Source organism: Dasypus novemcinctus, chromosome 4 (assembly GCF_030445035.2).
Source record: "Dasypus novemcinctus isolate mDasNov1 chromosome 4, mDasNov1.1.hap2, whole genome shotgun sequence".
Classification (NCBI taxonomy): domain Eukaryota; kingdom Metazoa; phylum Chordata; class Mammalia; order Cingulata; family Dasypodidae; genus Dasypus; species Dasypus novemcinctus.
In genome coordinates, this window is record NC_080676.1 from 53,820,793 (window position 1) to 53,839,418 (window position 18,626).

Sequence of the window (18,626 nt, forward strand, 5' to 3'; positions counted from 1 at the left end):
TTGTCAGCGGCACAGGGAATCTGTGTCTCTTTTTGTTGAGTCATGTTGCTGCATCAGCTCTCCGTGTGTGCGGTGCCACTTCTGGGCAGTCCGCATTTTTCATGAGGCGTTCTCCTTATGGGGCACACTCCTTGCCCTGCGGGGCTCCCCTACACAGGGGACACACCTACGTGGCTCTGCACCACTTGTGCACATCAGCACTGCGTGTAGGCCAGAGCACCACACAGGTCAGGAGGCCCTGGGTTTGAACCCTGGACTTCCCATATGGTAGGCAGACACTCTATCAGTTGACCCAATCCGCTTCCCTGATTTTTAATCTTATTGAGGTTCTCTTGTACGTGATGCTTTGCTTTTCCCTTGCTGACTTCAAAATCCTCTCTTTATCTCTAATGTTTGTCATTCTGAATAGTAGGTGTCTCAGAGTAAGTCTATTCAGATTTATTCTGTTTGGGGTGCATTGCCCTTCTTGGATATTGATATTTATGTCTTTCATAAGAGTTGGGAAGTTTTCGGTCATTATTTCCTCAAATATTCTTTCTGCCCTTTTTCCACTCTCTTTTCCTTCTGGGACATTGATAATGTTTAATTTTGTGCATTTCGTGTTGTCATTCAATTCCCTGAGACCCTGTTTCATCTTTTCCATTCTTTTCTGTCTTTTTCAGTTCAGATGTTCTGTTCTCAAAATCACTAATTCTATCTTTGAGCAATTCACATCTGCTTTGATGTTCCTCTAATGTATTTTTTGTGGGTTTTTTAAAAAATATTTTATTGTCTTTTTTTAAAAAGATACATAGACCGAGCAAAATGCCACAGCAAATAATATGAGTTTCCCCACTCCCACCCATCCCCACTCCTCCCATATCAACACCCTCTTCCATCAGTGTGGCACATTCATTGCCTTTAATGAATATACCCTGGAGCTCTGCCACACAGCGTGGACTACAGTTTTCATTGCAATCCATACTCTCCCCCAGTCCATTCAGTGGGCCATGGCAGGATACAAGATGTCCTGCATCTGTCCCCACAATATCACCCAGGACAACACCAAGTCCCCAAAATGCTCCTGTATCACCTCCTCCTCCTTCCCCCTGCCCTCAGCAACTCCCATGGCCACCATCTTCACATCAATTATATCCATTGCCTGGGTCACGACAGTTCTATAGTAGAATACAAGCAAGTCCACTCCAATTCATATTATATTCCTCCATCCTGTGGACCCTGGGATGGCGATGTGCACTCTACTTCTAAATAGAGAGGGGGCTTAGATCCCACATGACTGATAAATGTGATTCTCCTTCTTGTAGTTGTAGACACTCTTAGTTCCTTGGTGTGGTGGTTGACCATTCTCACCTCCCCATCAGCTGACCTGGACAAGTCCAACGAACTGGAGAGTAGGTGTTGATACTCTGCTGAGGCTCAGGGCCCAGCTGTCACATGGACAGTCCAGAGATTCAAGTCTCCTAAGCATAAACCAACCCATTCGGGATGGGTCAGGGGGTCAACAGAGGGGTTGCCCTTCCACACATCTCAGTGGGATCCCAGAGATGCTGAAATAGATACAACCCCAATTAGAGGTGCTCCTGAGGGCTACAGAGACACCCAGGTCCTACAGTCATGGCAGATGGCTCTGGAGTTCAGTGCCTTGCCAGTAGGCCCTACTTTGGAATTTGTGCTCCTGAGTGTGATGGAGTTGGACTCAGATGTGACCTCTCTATACATGCCTCTTCTGTCACATCTAATGTATTTTTTTAAAAAGATTTATTTATTTAATTCCCCCCCCTCCCCTGGTTGTCTGTTCTCTGTGTCTATTTGCTGCGTCTTGTTTCTTTGTCCGCTTCTGTTGTCGTCAGAAGCACGGGAAGTGTGGGCAGCACCATTCCTGGGCAGGCTGCACTTTCTTTCGTGCTGGGCGGCTCTCCTTACGGGTGCACTCCTTGCGCGTGGGGTTCCCCTACGTGGGGGACACCCCTGCGTGGCGCGGCACTCCTTGCGCGCATCAGCACTGCGCATGGGCCAGCGCCACACGGGTCAAGGAGGCCCAGGGTTTGAACCACGGACCTCCCATGTGGTAGATGGATGCCCTAACCACTGGGCCAAGTCCGTTTCCCCTAATGTATTTTTAATCTCATCATAGCATCTTTCATTCCTATAAGCTCTGCTATTTTTATTTGCATGCTTTCAAATTGTTTTTTATGCTCACCCAGTGCCTTCTTAATATCCTTTATCCCTTTAGTCATATTTTCCTTCAATTCTTTGAATTGATTTAGAAGATTTGTGTGATTATCATTGATTAGGTGTCTTAAATCCTGTATCACATCAGGATATTTGGTTTGCTCTTTTGGATAGGCCACCTTTTCCTGTTCCTAGTATGGCTTGTAATTTTTTGCTGATATCTAGGGATCTGAATAAGTTGATGAATTTACTCTGATGATGAATTTCTCTCTCTTGCCTATGTTTTTTTCCCCCACAGTTCTTCTTTGATTTTTTGTTCAACTTATTTTAAGTCTTTAAAACTGCACAGCTTCATTTACCAAAATCAGGCCAGGGCCTCACTAATGTGGTACAGATTTTTTCCCAGGGGTAGGGTAAAGAGGGATCTTAAAGTAGTTTTTCCCCTTGCAATTTCCTGGCTGGTCAGCAGGTGGTGCTGGTCAACCAATGTTTCCATGGAGATGTTTCTTTCAATCTCTGCTCTCTTGTGTTTCTGGTTTGACCAGAGCAGAGATTCAAAGCAGTCTGTGCTGGCCAAATTCACTGAAGAGAAGCCCTCTGACATACCCTCCCTCTCCCCTTGTAACAGCTGACAGGGAGGAACATGTCTGTTCCCCTCAAAGTTGGCTGCAGTGAACCAGGGTTTTATCCCAGCTTAATATCTTGAGGATGGGGGATTGGACCCCTTCCCGGCCGCTGGCAGGGTGGGTTAGTAATTCATGTTTGTTGTTTCAGGTTCTTTGTCTCTTTGTCTCTCACCATCCTGGGAGTTGTGCTGCACTGTCCTGGTCTATTGACTCCCAAAGCAGGTCCCTTGGACAGCTTTTGGCCCTTTCCTTGTTGTTTTTGTGAGACAGTTGAGCCCTGCCTTCCTATTCTCATGTCATTTTCCCTGAACTCTTCCTATGTTTGTCATTCTTTAAAGAGAATTGTAAATTCTTTCTGGAAAGAGAAGGAAATAGAGGTATAAATGACAAAAAAAGGGGAAAACTGAAAGAAAAGAAATACTGCACTTGAGAAATAGCCATATATTTACTTTTTGCAAGACATATTCTTTACATTTTATGAGAAAATGAATTTTCAGGAGAGCAAAACTTGTGACAATAAATTCTCAGAAAACCTCAAGAAGGAATATTTTTGCAAGAAAATTGCATATTGATGCATGATTTATTAAGCTGTGATGTAATCCTCCAGGTCTTCTGAATCAGTTTATTTTTTTTGTTGTTTAAAGTAGCTAATTGTAAGTGTTACTTTCATTACACATTGGCCCCACCCCTGCCAAATCTCTTCTTGGATGGTATTTGAAGTATGCTGTGATTTAATTTAGGCATTTGAAAGTGTGTATGAGGCATTATCTTCAGAGGGCTAATGGGATTTTTCTTACTTAATGAATCATTTCTTTTCTTTAGTAACAAATACACATGTATTCAAACATCATACACAGAGAACATTTGGAGAAGAATTCAGTTTGGCAGCAGGTCTGTTAGCCTTTTAGGGCTGGTGACCACACAACAAACAGAGCAAGCCATAAGTAAAAAAGTTGCAGCCAAGTATGTGAGATCATTTTGGAGGACATGGGCAAGGCCTAGAGGCCAGAAAACCCAGGTGAGGTTGGTACACTGAGAATTAAGCTGTGCCAGGCTAGGCAGGGGGCATAGGCAGAGGCTGTGTGGGAAGAGCCAGGCCAGGCAGAGGACTCCTTCACTGTCCACTAATGCAAGAGTCAGAATTTGGAGTTCAGCCCAGTTCAGAGGAAGATTAGCTCTGCCACAGGCAACTGGAGCATGACCAAGCAAGGGCAGCCAAGACTTGGGTAGCAGCTACCCACTTCTCCTTTGGTTTTGTGCAGTTTTTCTGATGTAGGGGGTGAAAAGGATGACCAGGCCATTCAGGTACTGGAGAATTCTGCAGAAGTCTGGTGTTCTGGGAAGAAAAAACAACAGGTTTTGGTAGCTCTGGAATATTTTCACAAATGTGAACCATCCTCTTTTTTATACAAAAATCATAAAAGAAAAGATTGTTATATTACTACAAAAATTTTAAATTTCTGTATGTCAGTAGTCACAAATATGCAGATATATGAACCCAAGGTATTTATACTGCAAGAGAGAACTATGATTTCATCTATATAAATGTTAATAACTTCAGAAATAATTGAAATGTCAATCAACAGGAGACCGCTTAAATAAAATATGAAATATCCTTACAGAGGAATTAGAAGGCTTCTTTTTCTTAAAATGTTAGAGAGTAAGTATTTTAGGCTTGTGGGCTGTAAAGTGACTTTGCAACTACTCAACTCTGCTGTTATAGCACAAAAACAACCATAGATGATACAGAAACTAAGCAGTGTGGCTGTGTTTCAATAAAACTTTATAATATTAGGCAGTTGGCTCGCAAGTTGTATTTTGCTAGCCTCTGTTCTAAGCAATCATTTTAAAAATTAGGTAAATCTATTCATTTTGTGGCAAACTGTCTAAATTTTATTAAGGGGAAAATATCTACCAAATTACAACCATGGGGAGGTAGTTTTGAAGGGAGAGGTAGTTTCGTTTCTTATTTCATACTTTTCTCGATCTCTCTCTTTTCCTTTTAGAAACTGGAGCTCAGGATTGAACCTGGAACCTCATATGTGGGAAGCTTATGCTCAACCACTGAGCTACATAGGCTCTCCCAAATTGTTTATTTTTTATTTTTTTTATTTTTAGGAGTTACCAGAGATCAAACCTGGGACCTCATACATGGGAAGCAGGCCCTCAACTGCTTGTGCTACATCTGTTCCTTCTTGTGTTTTATAAATAAATTTACCATCTCCTTAGCCCATTTTACTGATATTTTATATATTTTAAATTGTTAATACAATACATGCTAATTTTTAAAATCTAGAAAATAGTAACAAAAATGGGGGTGAGAGAAAGGTATAAACTGATAACATTGCTTATCTTTGGGGTTTTGGATTACCAGAGACATTAAATTTAGATGTAAATAATTCATATATATTATATATATATATATAATTAAATACTGCTTACTTATCAGGTGTTACTTTGATAAATGGGAAATAAATGTTTTAAAATATATTTAAATACAAATATTTTAAATACCCTGCACAAAATTCAAACTCAAATGGCAAAATTAGAGTAATACTTATAGACAATGGGACAAAGATGATGTAATGGCCTTACTTTATCTTTCTAGAAGGCGTTTTTGCCAGTAGATAACAAAAAGCCTTGAAACTGCATATGTCTTTTGATTCAACAGTTTTACTTCTTGGAAATAATTAGAGATGTGCATGAAGATTTAGCTGCAGGGATGTTCACTGATTAGTTGTTCAAAGCAGAGAAAAATTGTAAACAGGGAGGTGGATGTGGCTCAACTGATAGAGCATCTGCCTTTCATATAGAAGGTCCAGGGTTCAGTTCCCCAGGCCTCCTGACCTGTGTGGTGAGCTGGGGCACATGCGCAGTACTGCCATGCACAAGGAGTGCCATGCCATGCAGGGGTGTCCCATGCATAGGGGAGCCCCACACGCAAGGAGAGTGCCCCTCAAGGAGAGCTGCCACGCTCAAAATGCACAGTCTGCCCAGGCGTGGCGCTGCACACACAGAGCTGCTGCAGCAAGATGACACAACAAAAAAACACAGATTCCCAGTGCCGGACACAGAAGAACACACAGTGAATGGACACAGAGAACAGACAATGGGGAGGGGTTGGGGGGGGAGGGGAGAGAAACAAATAAAACAAGTCTTTAAAAAAAAATTGTGAATAATCTGAACTTAAATAAGTTCAGGAATTGATTAAGTAAAATAAGGTACACATCTTAGTTTCCCAGGCTGCTAAGACAATTACCACACAATGAGTTGGAATTTACTGGCTCATGGTTTCAAAGGCTAGAAGATTTGCTTCTTCTGGGCTCAAAGACTTCTGGCTGGTTGGGTAACCCTTGTGTTCCTTGGCTTCCCCATCATACTTGGAAGAATTAGTAACTATGCAAGCACTTTTCCTATATAGAACATAATAGGGGAAGCGGACTTGGCCCAATGGATAGGGAGTCCGCCTACCACATGGCAGGTTCATGGTTCAAATCCCGGGCCTCCTTGACCCGTGTGGAGCTGGCCCATGTGCAGTGCCGATGCACGCAAGGAGTACCCTGCCATGCCCCGCGTAGGGGAACCCCACACGCAAGGAGTGTGCCCAGTAAGGAGAGCCGCCCAGCGCAAAAGGAAGTGCAGCCTGCCCAGGGATGGCACCGCACACATGGAGAGCTGACACAACAAGATGATGCAACAAAAGGGAAATGCAGATTCCCGGTGCCGCTGATAAAGATAGAAGTGGTCACAGAAGAATGCACAGTGGGTGGGCACAGCAGACAACTGGGGGGGGGGGGGGAGAGGAGAGAAATAAATAAAAAATAAATATTAAAAAAAAAAGAACATAATAGGAGCTCATTAATTTGCTCATTATTGTTATATAGCAGATAAGATCTTTCCTATTCCAAAATGGTTTAGAGGGCACTAAAGAAGCAGTGCACTGAGTATTTAAAAAAAAAGAAAAGAAACAGTACAGAGCAAGAACTTGGACTCAGTTTATTGTTTCTTCTTGAGCTGTGTAACAGCCCCATACCACGGTGCTGGCACCAACCTGGATCAGAGGGAAACCCAAGACTTGTCCCAAAGTAACCCAAGGTGGCATGGTGCCACTTTATACCACCAGGTGATTAAATGTTCACATTGCTTATGTGTCTTGTGATTTTTCATAAGAACTAAAACAAATGAAAAAAAGATTTTTAAAAAGTGGTAATGAAATAACAGTGTAGAATTGCAAAATTCACAGAGCATCTAGAACTCTGTCCTTTTCTTTTTTTTCCTGCCTAGGAGCACAATATTAATACTATAACAAAGCTATTGGTGTGTTATAAAGGCACCAGACATGACCAAATATAATTTTACCTTGCTGCTTTCTATATCTAGATCATATTATTGAAATGTTTAGTAGATCTATTGTTCTAACGGAAAACAGATATGTGAATCTGACTGATCATATTTCTATGGTTGAAAAACTCTAGATTCCAGATATTTATCCTGGAATGCAGTAGTGCTTGCATGAATGTTAAAGTTTTGGAACTTCAGTAAATAGAGGATGGTACTTATAATTAGTCTTTATACATACATATACCTACACAAAATTGTCGATATTAAAATTTGCTTTTCCTAATTGCTAATATGTATTTTGCAGCATGAAATAATTCTAGAGGCACATACGTTTTGGGATCATTTCTTCCAAAACAAACTCTGAGTTTGTTTCCTAGATTGAATTAAGTTTCAAATTTAAATCAAAGGAAAGCTTTGTTTTCCCAAAGGACAAAGGACGAAAACCACAAAGGACAAGATCGGTAATATTTTGTAACAACTGCTGTCATTTCATTAACTGGGTGCTGACAGAGCCGGAGGAAAAAGGAATGAGACTGCATGCAGCATCACGTAATTCTGGCGCAATGCTACAAGAATGGAAGACCAGCGACCCAGCGAGGTAAAACCAAGTATTGCATCCAGGTACACAGGAAGTTCTTGATTGGATTGTATAAAGGGTTTTTCAAAGGGCACTCATTTATATAGATCTGGATTCAAATTCAACAACTGAGCACCTGTGGGCTAGATAAGTTTACGTACTTGTTATTTATTGAAAACTTTTGTTTTCAGGTTGGCATACCTAATAAGGTGGCTGGCGGTGGGGGTGATACTGCAAGTATTGATTGTTTTGATGGTATGCCCATTGGAATCAAAGTACCAAACTATAACCCTGAGTCGTTGTTGCTGTTGTTTAATCGGTTTTCTGTAACATTAACATAGGCTGAGCCAAGATTTTAGGAAAAAACATGAGGTTACAGAAAGAAAATATTAATTTAAAGAAATGTCCCATGTTTTTTCTGTGTGGATTCTTTTGGGTCTCTGTTGGATTTTTCTTTTGACGTGTTTTCTCTTAGTTTTTTTTTTTTGTTGTTGTTGTTGGGAAGAACATAGGATAACAAGCTTCCATATAAATCTTGCCTCAAAGGAAACAATGTCATTATTACTGAGAATGTGCAGTTCCCCAGCATAGTTCTCTTAGGCTGCTGAATAGGTTTCCTTGCTCAATTATCTTTTCTTCCAGGAATTGAATACTTCAGGGCCAATCATCCTCGTGCCTTATTACATTTTTTATTGATTAAAATTTATGAAAGACTTAAGTGTGCACTTTTGAGTTAACATGTGATCAGTTCTGACACATCAGATGTATTGTGAGAAAGTTCAATGGCACATGAAGGAACAAACTGACCTGAAATGAATGATCTGTTTTTCAATATCTTTAAAATTTTTCTAATAGGGAAAAATCATTACTTTAAAAGCAAAATTATCCAATACTTTCTGGTATTGTCTCAAGCTGTCTTCTTTGTGCTATCAGATTTAAGGTTGCCCTGCACTCTGTTGTGGTTGTGGTGGCAAGAAATAGTCACAGCATTTCAAGCTCCCCCTCCTCTGCACTGTGCATCAAGGTATGGGACTCATCAACACTGTTGAACTGTTTTGTTTCTAATGAACTCTGGGCTAGTAGGACAGATATTTTACTCAGCCCAGCTAGGTATCTTATTTCTAGAATATATTCTCCTACATGCAGGGGAGATAGCCTTGAGCAATATCAATGTATAAAATCAAATTTAAGTTACTGTATGTGAATTTCTATGCATTTAAATGTTCATTTAAATGGGTTAATGTGTATCATAAATTAACAAATATTATCTCAATATTTAAATTATACAACACCAACATATCACTGTTTTAAACGTCATCAGCTTTATTAGTCAAACATCATAAAAACAGAGTGGAAGTAGAAATTTTGGGGGGAACTTGATATGCACTACAGTGAGAGCTGTAAATATGGGACAACAGTAAACTTAGGTACACTGTGCTAGGTTTGTTACATGCATCATCTCAGGGATCAGCAAATTTTGTCTTAAAGGGTCAGATAGTAAATGTTTTAGGCTTAGTGGACCTACATGGTCTGTCACAACTACTCAACTCTCTTTATAGAGTGAACGCAGCCATAAACGGATACGCTTGGCTATGTTTCAATAAAACTTAGTTTACGGTCACTAAAATGTGAATTTCTTGTAATTTTCATGTCACAAAATCTTACTCTTCTTGTTTTTTTAAAACCATTTTAGGGAAGCGGATTTGGCCCAAGGGATAGGGTGTCCGCCTACCACATGGGAGGTCCAAGTTTCAAACCCAGGTCCTCCTGACCTGTGTGATGAGCTGGCCCACGCACAGTACTGATGCACGCAGAGTGCTGTGCCACGCAGGGGTGTCCCCCATGTAGGGAGCCCCATGCACAAGGAGTGCACTCCGTAAAGAGAGCCGCCCAGTGTGAAAAAAGCACAGCCTGCCCAGGAATGGCACCGCACATGTGGAGAGCTGACGCAGCAAGATGACACAACAAAAAAACTCACAAACACACAAATTCCAGATGCCGCTGACAAGAATACAAGTGGACACAGAAGAACACATAGTGAATGAACAAAGAGAGCAGATGGGGGGGGGGGGGAGGAAAGGGAGAGAAATAAATAAAAAAATATATCTTTAAAAAACAAAACCATTTTACAATTTAGTTCAGAGACCATACTAAGACAGATGGCAGGCTGGATCTGGTCCTCCGGCCATAGTTTGCCAACCCCTGCATCATCTTACTGAATCAATGGGAGTTTCTTGAATGATCAAATATACTGAGATATATAGTCCTACTGGGTAAAGTGAATGGGCTGGGTTTTCCCAGCCCATATCACTTCTGCTACTCAGAGGCACCGTGACTGATAGGCTTTACTCAACTGTTCCTAAGTTTAAGAATAGTCTCTGTACTTTTAGATTCTAGACCAACCAATTAAGAACCTCATATCAGCTAAAAGGATATGCAATCATCTTAGAGGTTTGAGCATTAGCGTGATATGACCAGATTTGGGAGTTTTTATTTTTCTGATCATTTTATTTTTATTATTTTATATATATATATATTTTGAGTTTAACCTTCAAACTTTAATAAATATGGGAAGATAGGTCCAAAGAAGAAAAATAAAAAAGGGGTGATAACAAACATTAAAATTGCTAGAGAAACAATTTAGCTTTTAGGAATTAAACTTAAGAAATTAACTAAAAATGAATGCAATTTTTTAGCTACAAGACCATTTGTAGTAAAAAGTTTAAAAATGAGAAAAAATTGAAAACAACCTTAGTGCTCAAGATAAATCAGATCTTAAACATCCACACACCAGTCTCGAAGCCAAACTCAGCATGTAAATGCAATGCCTTCCCCCCAGCGTGGGACATGACACCCGGGGATGAGCCTCCCTGGCACCAAGGGACCACTATCAACTACCAACTGATGATGCAACTGGAAAATGACCTCATACAGAAGGTTCAACGCGGATCAGCGGAATATCCCTGTCTACATAAAATAACATGACTTTAAAATGCTGTTTGACCTAATGTAAGGGGGAAATGGAAAGGAGAAATGAGTTTATATGGCTACGAGTCTCTAAAAAAGAGTCTGGAGGCTGTCAGAAGGATTGCCCTTATGCACAACTGAGCAGAGTCTGAGAGACAGATAAAGCAGATACAACCCCCAGATATCGGTTCCTTCAAGGGCTAAAGAGACCCATGGGAGTTATGGTCATGGCCAATGGGGTTAACTACCAGGTCAGATGGCCCCTCTTTGGAAATGGTGTTTATGTGTGACGAATCTGGACTCAGATGGGATCTCTCTTCATAAGACTTTCATGCTAATGTGCTGGAGGTGCAGTTAGTGTCGGGGTTTAAGATATATTTAGGGGATTTGAATCTCTGGACTGACAATGTGATAGCCAGGTCCTGAGCCTCAACAGACTCCAGCACCTACAATCTGACTTATTGGGCTCACCACACTCAGCTAAGATGGAGTTGAAGAAGGACAACCACCACACCATGGAGCCTAGAGTGATTACAACTGAAAGTGGGAGGATTGCATCCAGCATCCATGTGGAATCTGAGCCTCCTCTTGACATAGAGGTGCAATGGACACAACCAATCCAATGTCCACATAGAAAAGGTGGCAGTGGATTGAGAAAAGTGGACATGATGGCTGATGGGTATGGGGAAAGGCAGGAAGAGATGAGAGGTGGAGGCGTCTTTGGGACATGGAGCTGCCCTGGATGGTGCTTCAGGAGCAATCACCGGACATTGTAAATCCTCACAGGGCCCACTGGATGGAATGGGGGAGAGTGTGGGCCATGGTGTGGACCGTTGACCATGGGGTGCGGGGGTGCCCAGAGATGTACTTACCAAATGCAATGGATGTGTCATGATGATGGGAGGGAGTGTTGCTGGGGGGGGAGAGGTGGGGTGGGGGTGGTAGGGTTCAATGGGACCTCATATATATATATTTTTAATGTAATATTATTACAAAGTCAATAAAAAAATTAAAAAATTAAAAACAAAAAACAAAAAACATCCACACATTTGATAACCACTTAAAAATATGACAGGGAATTATGTTCAACAATATAGTTATTAAAACAATTAGATTATAATATATAATAAAATTCAATTTTATAAATCTGCATATGTATAAATATGCATAGAAAAAAATCTGAACTATCATAAAATGTTTTTTTCCCCCACTCTAATCCATATTATTCCTCCATTCTGTGGGCCCTGGGATGGTGATGTCCACTTCACCTCTATATTGAGAGGGGCTTAGATTCCACATGGATGATGGATGCAATTCTCCTGCTTGCAGTTGTAGGCACTCTCAGTTCCCTGGTGTGGTGACTAACCATCTTCACCTCCCTGTTTGCTGACCTGCATAAATATAATAAGCCAGAGATTAGGAGTTGCAACTCTGCTGAGGCTCAGGGCCCAATATATATTTTTTATTAACACATTTTTAAAATTAAAGTTAAAAGATCACATAGAACATTACATTAGAAAAACATAAGACGTTTCCATATAACCCACTCCCCACCCCCATCATTCTTGTAAATTATATATTTTTGAAGATACACACATCACAAAAAACATGACAAGTTCCCTTATACCCCATCCCCCACCCCACTCCTCCTTCACCAACAACCTCCCCCATCATTGTGGCACACTCATTTTTAAAGACCGACTGCCTTTGGTCCCGCAAAGAAGCAGAGCGACAGCTGTTGCAGACACCGAAGGAAGAGACCATTTTTTATCAACATCCTGACCTTTTTTCCAGAGGTCTGTCTTCCTCCCCCTGGGTTCCTTTGACTCCTCAGCACCCAGCCACACCCCTGGACCCGCACCCCACGCTTCCCACCAACCTTCCTCCAGTGCGGCTCCTCCGCCCCACTCTCCCGCCCACCGGGGAAGTCCCACCCCCTCCAGCTCTGCAACCCAACTTCATCTCTCCTTCCGTCGTTTCCCCTCTCCCCGCCCCTATGACTGCCTTCGATTGGCTAAACTTGCTGAGCCGCCTCAGGGACGCAGCACAGCCTCGTTCTGATTGGCTAGAAGATAGACTGGCCCGCTCGCGATTGGCTGGTAAGAAGAGCCAGCAAGTGTAGTTGCGCCGCGGGGTGTGTGAACGCCGCTTTGTTGCCTGAGGGGGGTGGCAGTGGAAGTTAAGGGGGCCGGGGTTTTGTACTTCACGGGACCCTCAGTCGGGCCGTTGCAGTCGCTTCGCCCGGTAGCCTTTAGCTTAGGAGTCGCGCCGACAGCAGCCATGAGCGGCGGCGTGTACGGGGGAGGTGAGTGAGTGCGGCCAGAGGAGAGAGCGCGCCTTTTGGTTTGTGGGGTTTGTAACCGCCGCCCCCGGCGGCCCCTTCCGGTCTTCCCCTCTTGGGACCCCGACCTCCCCGCCCCATCCCCGCCCCGCGCTCTGCCCGCCCCCGGAGCCCACCCGGCTCGGCGAACGCCGCCGAAGCGCGGGAGTCGCCGCCTCCTGGGCCCCCTTCCTGCCTCGGCCCTCAGTAGAGGGGTTTGGGGGTGTGCGCCGGCCTCAGGGCTGGGCGGGCACCTCCGTCGAGGGGTTCGGCCCGCCGAGCTTGAGTGACCCTCTCTGAGGTCGCATTTCGAGTGTCCCATTGCTCGGCGGTGTCGGCGTGTGCTTGTAGGTCCCAGTCGTTTGCAAGCGTGGCCGGAGGGTTTCCTCTGCGCGGGACCGGCGGGAGAGGCGGCGGCCGCCGCTCAGACCGCTCCCGCGCCTCGCACCTCTCGGGCACCTGGCTGTTTGTGGACTCTCGAGTGGTCGGAGTTACGCGGGGGCGGGCCTGTTTGGGATTAATTTAGGAACACGTGTAATTTAAGGATGCTCAGTTTGCTGGGGCTTCTAGACGTCTGTGCGCGTCGTTTCTTTGCGCAGACGGTGGTGGAGTGGTAAGATACCCCCGGCCTGGGAGTAACGCAGGTTGGGTGGTAATACCCCCTCCCCGTCATTTGGCGCTTTGGCTTTGGGCAAGTTACTCTCTCAGCTCCGGGTGCCTCATTTGTGAAATGATGATACTATCCGATGGGGGGATTGTATCGGTTATATGAGGTAAAATGTATCCTTGCCACTCAAAGTGTGGTCGGTAGACCAGCAGTAAGCATCACCTGCGAGCTTCTTAGAACTGCAGATTCTCAGGTGCCACCCTAAATCTTCTGGATCAGAGACTGCGTTTTCAGAAGACCACCGGTTGATTTGAAGCTCTGATGTGTGTGATTCGTGTTTTGCGTTGTTTGCTGAATTAGGGAACGAGAAGACAGATCCAAAGTATTGCTGCTGTTACTGTTTGCAGTGAGGAATGACACTTTATAAGTAGGGGATTAACAGAAATAATGTTTTCACAGATCTTAGTAGCTTTTGGAGTGTCGTTTCCGTGACTCTTCTGAGGTGGTATATGGTCCCTTGCCGTCTCCCCACTTAAGTTTTTGGTATTGATTTCTGAATGTGAATGTCAGAAGTATCTCAAGTTTACTTTGGAGAAGCCATGATGGAGCTTCATGATTTACCTCTTCGCGGCCTGAAGGTGTAATCGTGACAAAAACTAGGCCTCTGTGCTCTTTGCCTCATCGAGGTTGTTGACTCTCTCATGACCTTCAGGGTTCGCTGGATCCAAGGACCTTAGACTGTTTTAAGTATTGTTGTTTAATATGATTAAGGTAGAAATGGATGATAATGATAGCTGCTGCCATTTATTAAATGTGTACCATGTGCCAAGAACCGTTCCAAAGACGTTACGTACATTATATTTAATCCATGCATTAACTCATTTAATCCAAAGCAGCCACATGAGATGATGTACTACGAGCCCTCATTTTATTAAAGAAAGAAATGAGATTTAGAAAAGGCTAAGTAACAGTCCAAAGTCACATTTCCAGTAAGTGGGGAACAAGTATCTTTGGGTTGTCCCCATTTAAAAACAAAAAAAAAGGTATTTGTTTTTCCATGAGTTTTTTTGTTTTGTTCTAAGTATATAACCATGACATACTCGTGTATGATTTAGGTGTTTGGAATAAGCATCCAGCTTCTTGTTGGCTTGTGTAGAAGAGTAGGTCTTAAGGCCTATATCACATATTTGAGTGTTTAGAATTCACAAAAGTAAATGCATGATTTTATGGTTGCTACTGTCATTTGTAGTGGGTCCCACTTTTACATGAATTGCCCAGATAAAAGCAGCCAAACTGTCACTACATTTTGTGTAATTAACTTACTAGACTCTGTATTTTTAAACTGTTTGCTTATTAGAAAAAGCTCTTTGTGGTATAAATTTTAAAAATTGTGTTTGTTTAATCCTAATACTAATTTCTGAATAGATATGATACTTCTTTTTATCTTTAGGTGTAATTCATAATTCACCTGGATTTGCTTATTTTCTAACTGGTTTCTGGGCCTACTCATTATTCTTACAGTTATATTTCATGGTACTTCTTTACTTCAGACTCCTTTGCATGACAAAAATATACAGGTACACTACCAACCCAACTTTGATAAACTGTTAGTTTCATCACTCTTGCCTTCCTTCCCTTCACTAAATCTTTTTTTTTTAAAGGACACATATTCTTTTATTTTTTTAAGATTTTATTTATTTATTTCTCTCCCTTCCCCCCCACCCCGGTGTCTGTTCTTTGTGTCTATTTGCTGTGTCTTCTTTGTCCGCTTCTGTTGTCAGCGGCACGTGAATCTGTGTTTTTTTTTTTTTAAGATTTATTTATTTATTTAATTTCCCCCCCTCCCCTGGTTGTCTGTTCTTGATGTCTATTTGCTGCGTCTTGTTTCTTTGTCCGCTTCTGTTGTCGTCAGTGGCACGGGAAGTGTGGGGGGCGCTATTCCTGGGCAGGCTGCACTTTCTTTTCACGCTGGGCGGCTTTCCTCACGGGCGCACTCCTTGCGCATGGGGCTCCCCCACGCGGGGGACACCCTTGCGTGGCACGGCACTCCTTGCGCGCATCAGCACTGTGCATGGCCAGCTCCACATGGGTCAAGGAGGCCCGGGGTTTGAACCGCGGACCTCCCATATGGTAGACGGACACCCTAACCACTGGGCCAAAGTCCATTTCCCGGGAAATGCAAATTAAAACTACAATGAGATATAATTTCATACCTATCAAAATGGCTACTATTAAAAAAACATTGAACTACAACTGTTGAAGAAGACATGGAGAGACTGGAACACTTATTCACTGTTGGTGGCGATGCAGAATGGTACACCACTGCAGAGGACTGGTAGTTTCTAAAGAAACTTGCTATGTGACCCTGCAATACCACTACTGGGTATATATCCAGAAGAACTGAGCGCAATGACACAAATAGACATCTGCACACCGATGTTTATAGGAGCATTATTCACCATTGTCAAAAGATGGAAACAACCCAGGTGTCCATCGACCGATGAATGGATACACAAACATGGTGTATTCACATGATAGAATATTACACACCTATCTCTCGTGCAAGAATAATACTGCTGAGGCATGTCGGTTGGGTAGATTCAGCAATGAGTACAGCTCTTTGGGAACACAAGGTGCCATTTTCATATAAAGGCTCAACAGTAACTGCATCGTGATGGATGGAATGCCAAGTGTAGCAGCCCCGCTGTGCCTCCAGCAGGAACGGCACCCGACCTGGCTCCCGGCCGAAGGCTGTGTTTCTTTTTGTTGCGTCATCTTGTTGTGTCAGCTCTCCGTGTGTGCAGCACCATTCCTGGGCAGATTGCACTTTTTTCGCGCTGGACAGCTCTCCTTACGGGGCACACTCCTTGTGCGTGGGGCTCCCCTACACGGGGACACCCCTGCATGGCAGGGCACTCCTTGCGTGCATCAGCACTGTGCATGGGCCAGCTCCACACGGGTCAGGGAGGCCCAGGGCTTGAACCGCGGACCTCCCATGTGGTAGACGTCACTAAATCTTTAACCTTAGAAATTTCTCAAAATCATCTTCCCTGTCAGTTGAAATTAGCAGTCCTGCCTGAACCTTCATCTAAACAAAAAAATAACAACCTCCTCTTCCCTCCCAAAGTCATGAGTCTTCATTATCCCATTGGAATGTTTAAAAACTAAGTAGAAAATTGCCATCCTTTTTTTTTTTATTTCCTCCAAAAATCACATTACCCCTAAAATTCAAGTTTATTTAGTCTGGGGAAAAACATCAAAATACTCAAAAAAGTCAAAACAGCAGCATTTTAGTGGAAAAGGGATCCAGCCCTTGAGGATTTTTTTTTCCCACTGGAAATTTCATCCTAGGTTTAAATATCCAGATCTCTATGATTGTGATGTTAAGCTTCCTGCCAGTCTTCTACTTTAGGTTCATTGGTGCTTGGATCAAAGGAATTTGTGAAATATTTCTCCAAATTTGGCAGAACTTGATGAGGAATATGAAAAAGATATTCAGAGTGCAATTTGGGTTTTTGCCTCTGATGTCTGGGGCCACCAACTGTGGTATGCAATGCTGAGAGATTGTTAGGCAGGGTGGGAAGACAGTGCTTCAGATATGTTCAATGTGAGATACCCATGGGACATGAGGTGGAACTGATGTTAATGTACCGTAAGAAGTTCAGGATATAGATCTAGACTGAGGTTATGGCTTGAGAGAGAGATTTGAGATTAAAATTATTAGATAGAAATTGAGGTTTTAAGAGTGGTGGAGATTTCCTAGGAAAGAAAAAAATTAAGGACAGGGCTCCTAACATGGGGTCCTTAGACTTCCCAGGAAGTCCCTGGATGGAACTTTATAATAATTGGTTTCTTTTGTAATCTTTTTGAAAACTGTCTGAGAAAGGATACATGAAAAGTTGAAATTGTTGGTTAACCAAGTAATTACTTCATTTAGTGAGCATTCTCATTAATCAAAGTGTTATAATTTTGTAACCAATTCATGTTCATTGGTATACTTTACCTACTATTTGTACTTGCCTTAAGGTGATAAGGTGAACAGTATTCTGTTCTTAAGGATCCTTAGACAATTATAGCTAGAGAGTTTTCTAGAGAAGGGTTAGTTACCTTGGAAAGTGTAAGAAACCCAGAAACTTCCTTTCAAATTATAAATAAAACTAGGCATCTCTTCATTTTATTTAAATAAAAATGGAATCATTATTCTGCAAAGTCATCATCTCTGAATTGTGAATATTTGCAGTGTAATATATATATTAAAAATAAAACGCATATATGTAAGCATGTATATGATACTTATATATTCATCACTGAGATTAAATAGCTATAATATTTTACCATATTTGTGTCTTAAAAATATTGTTGACAGAGTCCTCCTCTCTTCCTCCTCGGAGATAACCACTGAATTCAAGTCAGTATGTAACATTCCCATACCCCAGACTTGTTTTTATACTTTTACTACATGTGTATGAATCCATAATGAATTAAACAGTGTTATATTTTTTTCTTTTTAAAGTAAGCATTCTTTTGAGATTTGTTATGTTAATACATGTACATCTAGATCTTTTACTTTTAACTACTACATAGTATTTCACAGTATGAATAAACTATAGATTACCTACTTTCTCTACGGAGAGATCATTAGGTTATTTCTACCCTTTCCTGTGACAAGCAGTGTGCCAGTAATAAGAAATTAGGGGAAGTGGACTTTGCCCAATGGTTAGTGTGTCCGTCTACCACATGGGAGGTCCGCGGTTCAAACCCGGGGCCTCCTTGACCCCTGTGGAGCTGGCCGGTGTGCAGTGCTGAAGTGCGCAAGGAGTGCCCTGCCATGCAGGGGTGTCCCCTGCATAGGGGAGCCCCACGTGCAAGGAGTGTGCCCCGTAAGTAGAGCCGCCCCGCGCGAAAGTAAGTGCAGCCTGCCCAGGAATGGTGCCGCACACACGGAGAGCTGATACAAGATGACACAACAAAAGAAACAGATTCCCGTGCCGCTGACAACAACAGAAGTGGACAAAG

General features: G+C 42.5%; 1 protein-coding gene and 1 long non-coding RNA gene across 2 annotated transcripts in view; one reads left to right on the top strand and one right to left on the bottom strand.

Annotated features, from left to right (window-relative positions):
• Positions 1–9,015: 9,015 nt before the first annotated feature.
• Positions 9,016–12,593, bottom strand: LOC131278211 (uncharacterized). Its single transcript, XR_009185485.1, has 2 exons — positions 12,467–12,593; positions 9,016–12,074 (listed from the first exon to the last, which is right to left on the bottom strand). It is a non-coding gene; the product is annotated as an uncharacterized lncRNA (long non-coding RNA).
• A 224-nt stretch (positions 12,594–12,817) lies between these two features.
• Positions 12,818–18,626, top strand: part of ACTL6A (actin like 6A) — a 32,292-nt gene continuing 26,483 nt past the window's right edge. The window contains exon 1 of the mRNA XM_004478965.5: positions 12,818–12,988. Coding sequence (XP_004479022.1) covers positions 12,964–12,988 — 25 coding nt within the window. The 5' untranslated portion in view covers positions 12,818–12,963. The remainder of the gene's footprint in view (positions 12,989–18,626) is intronic.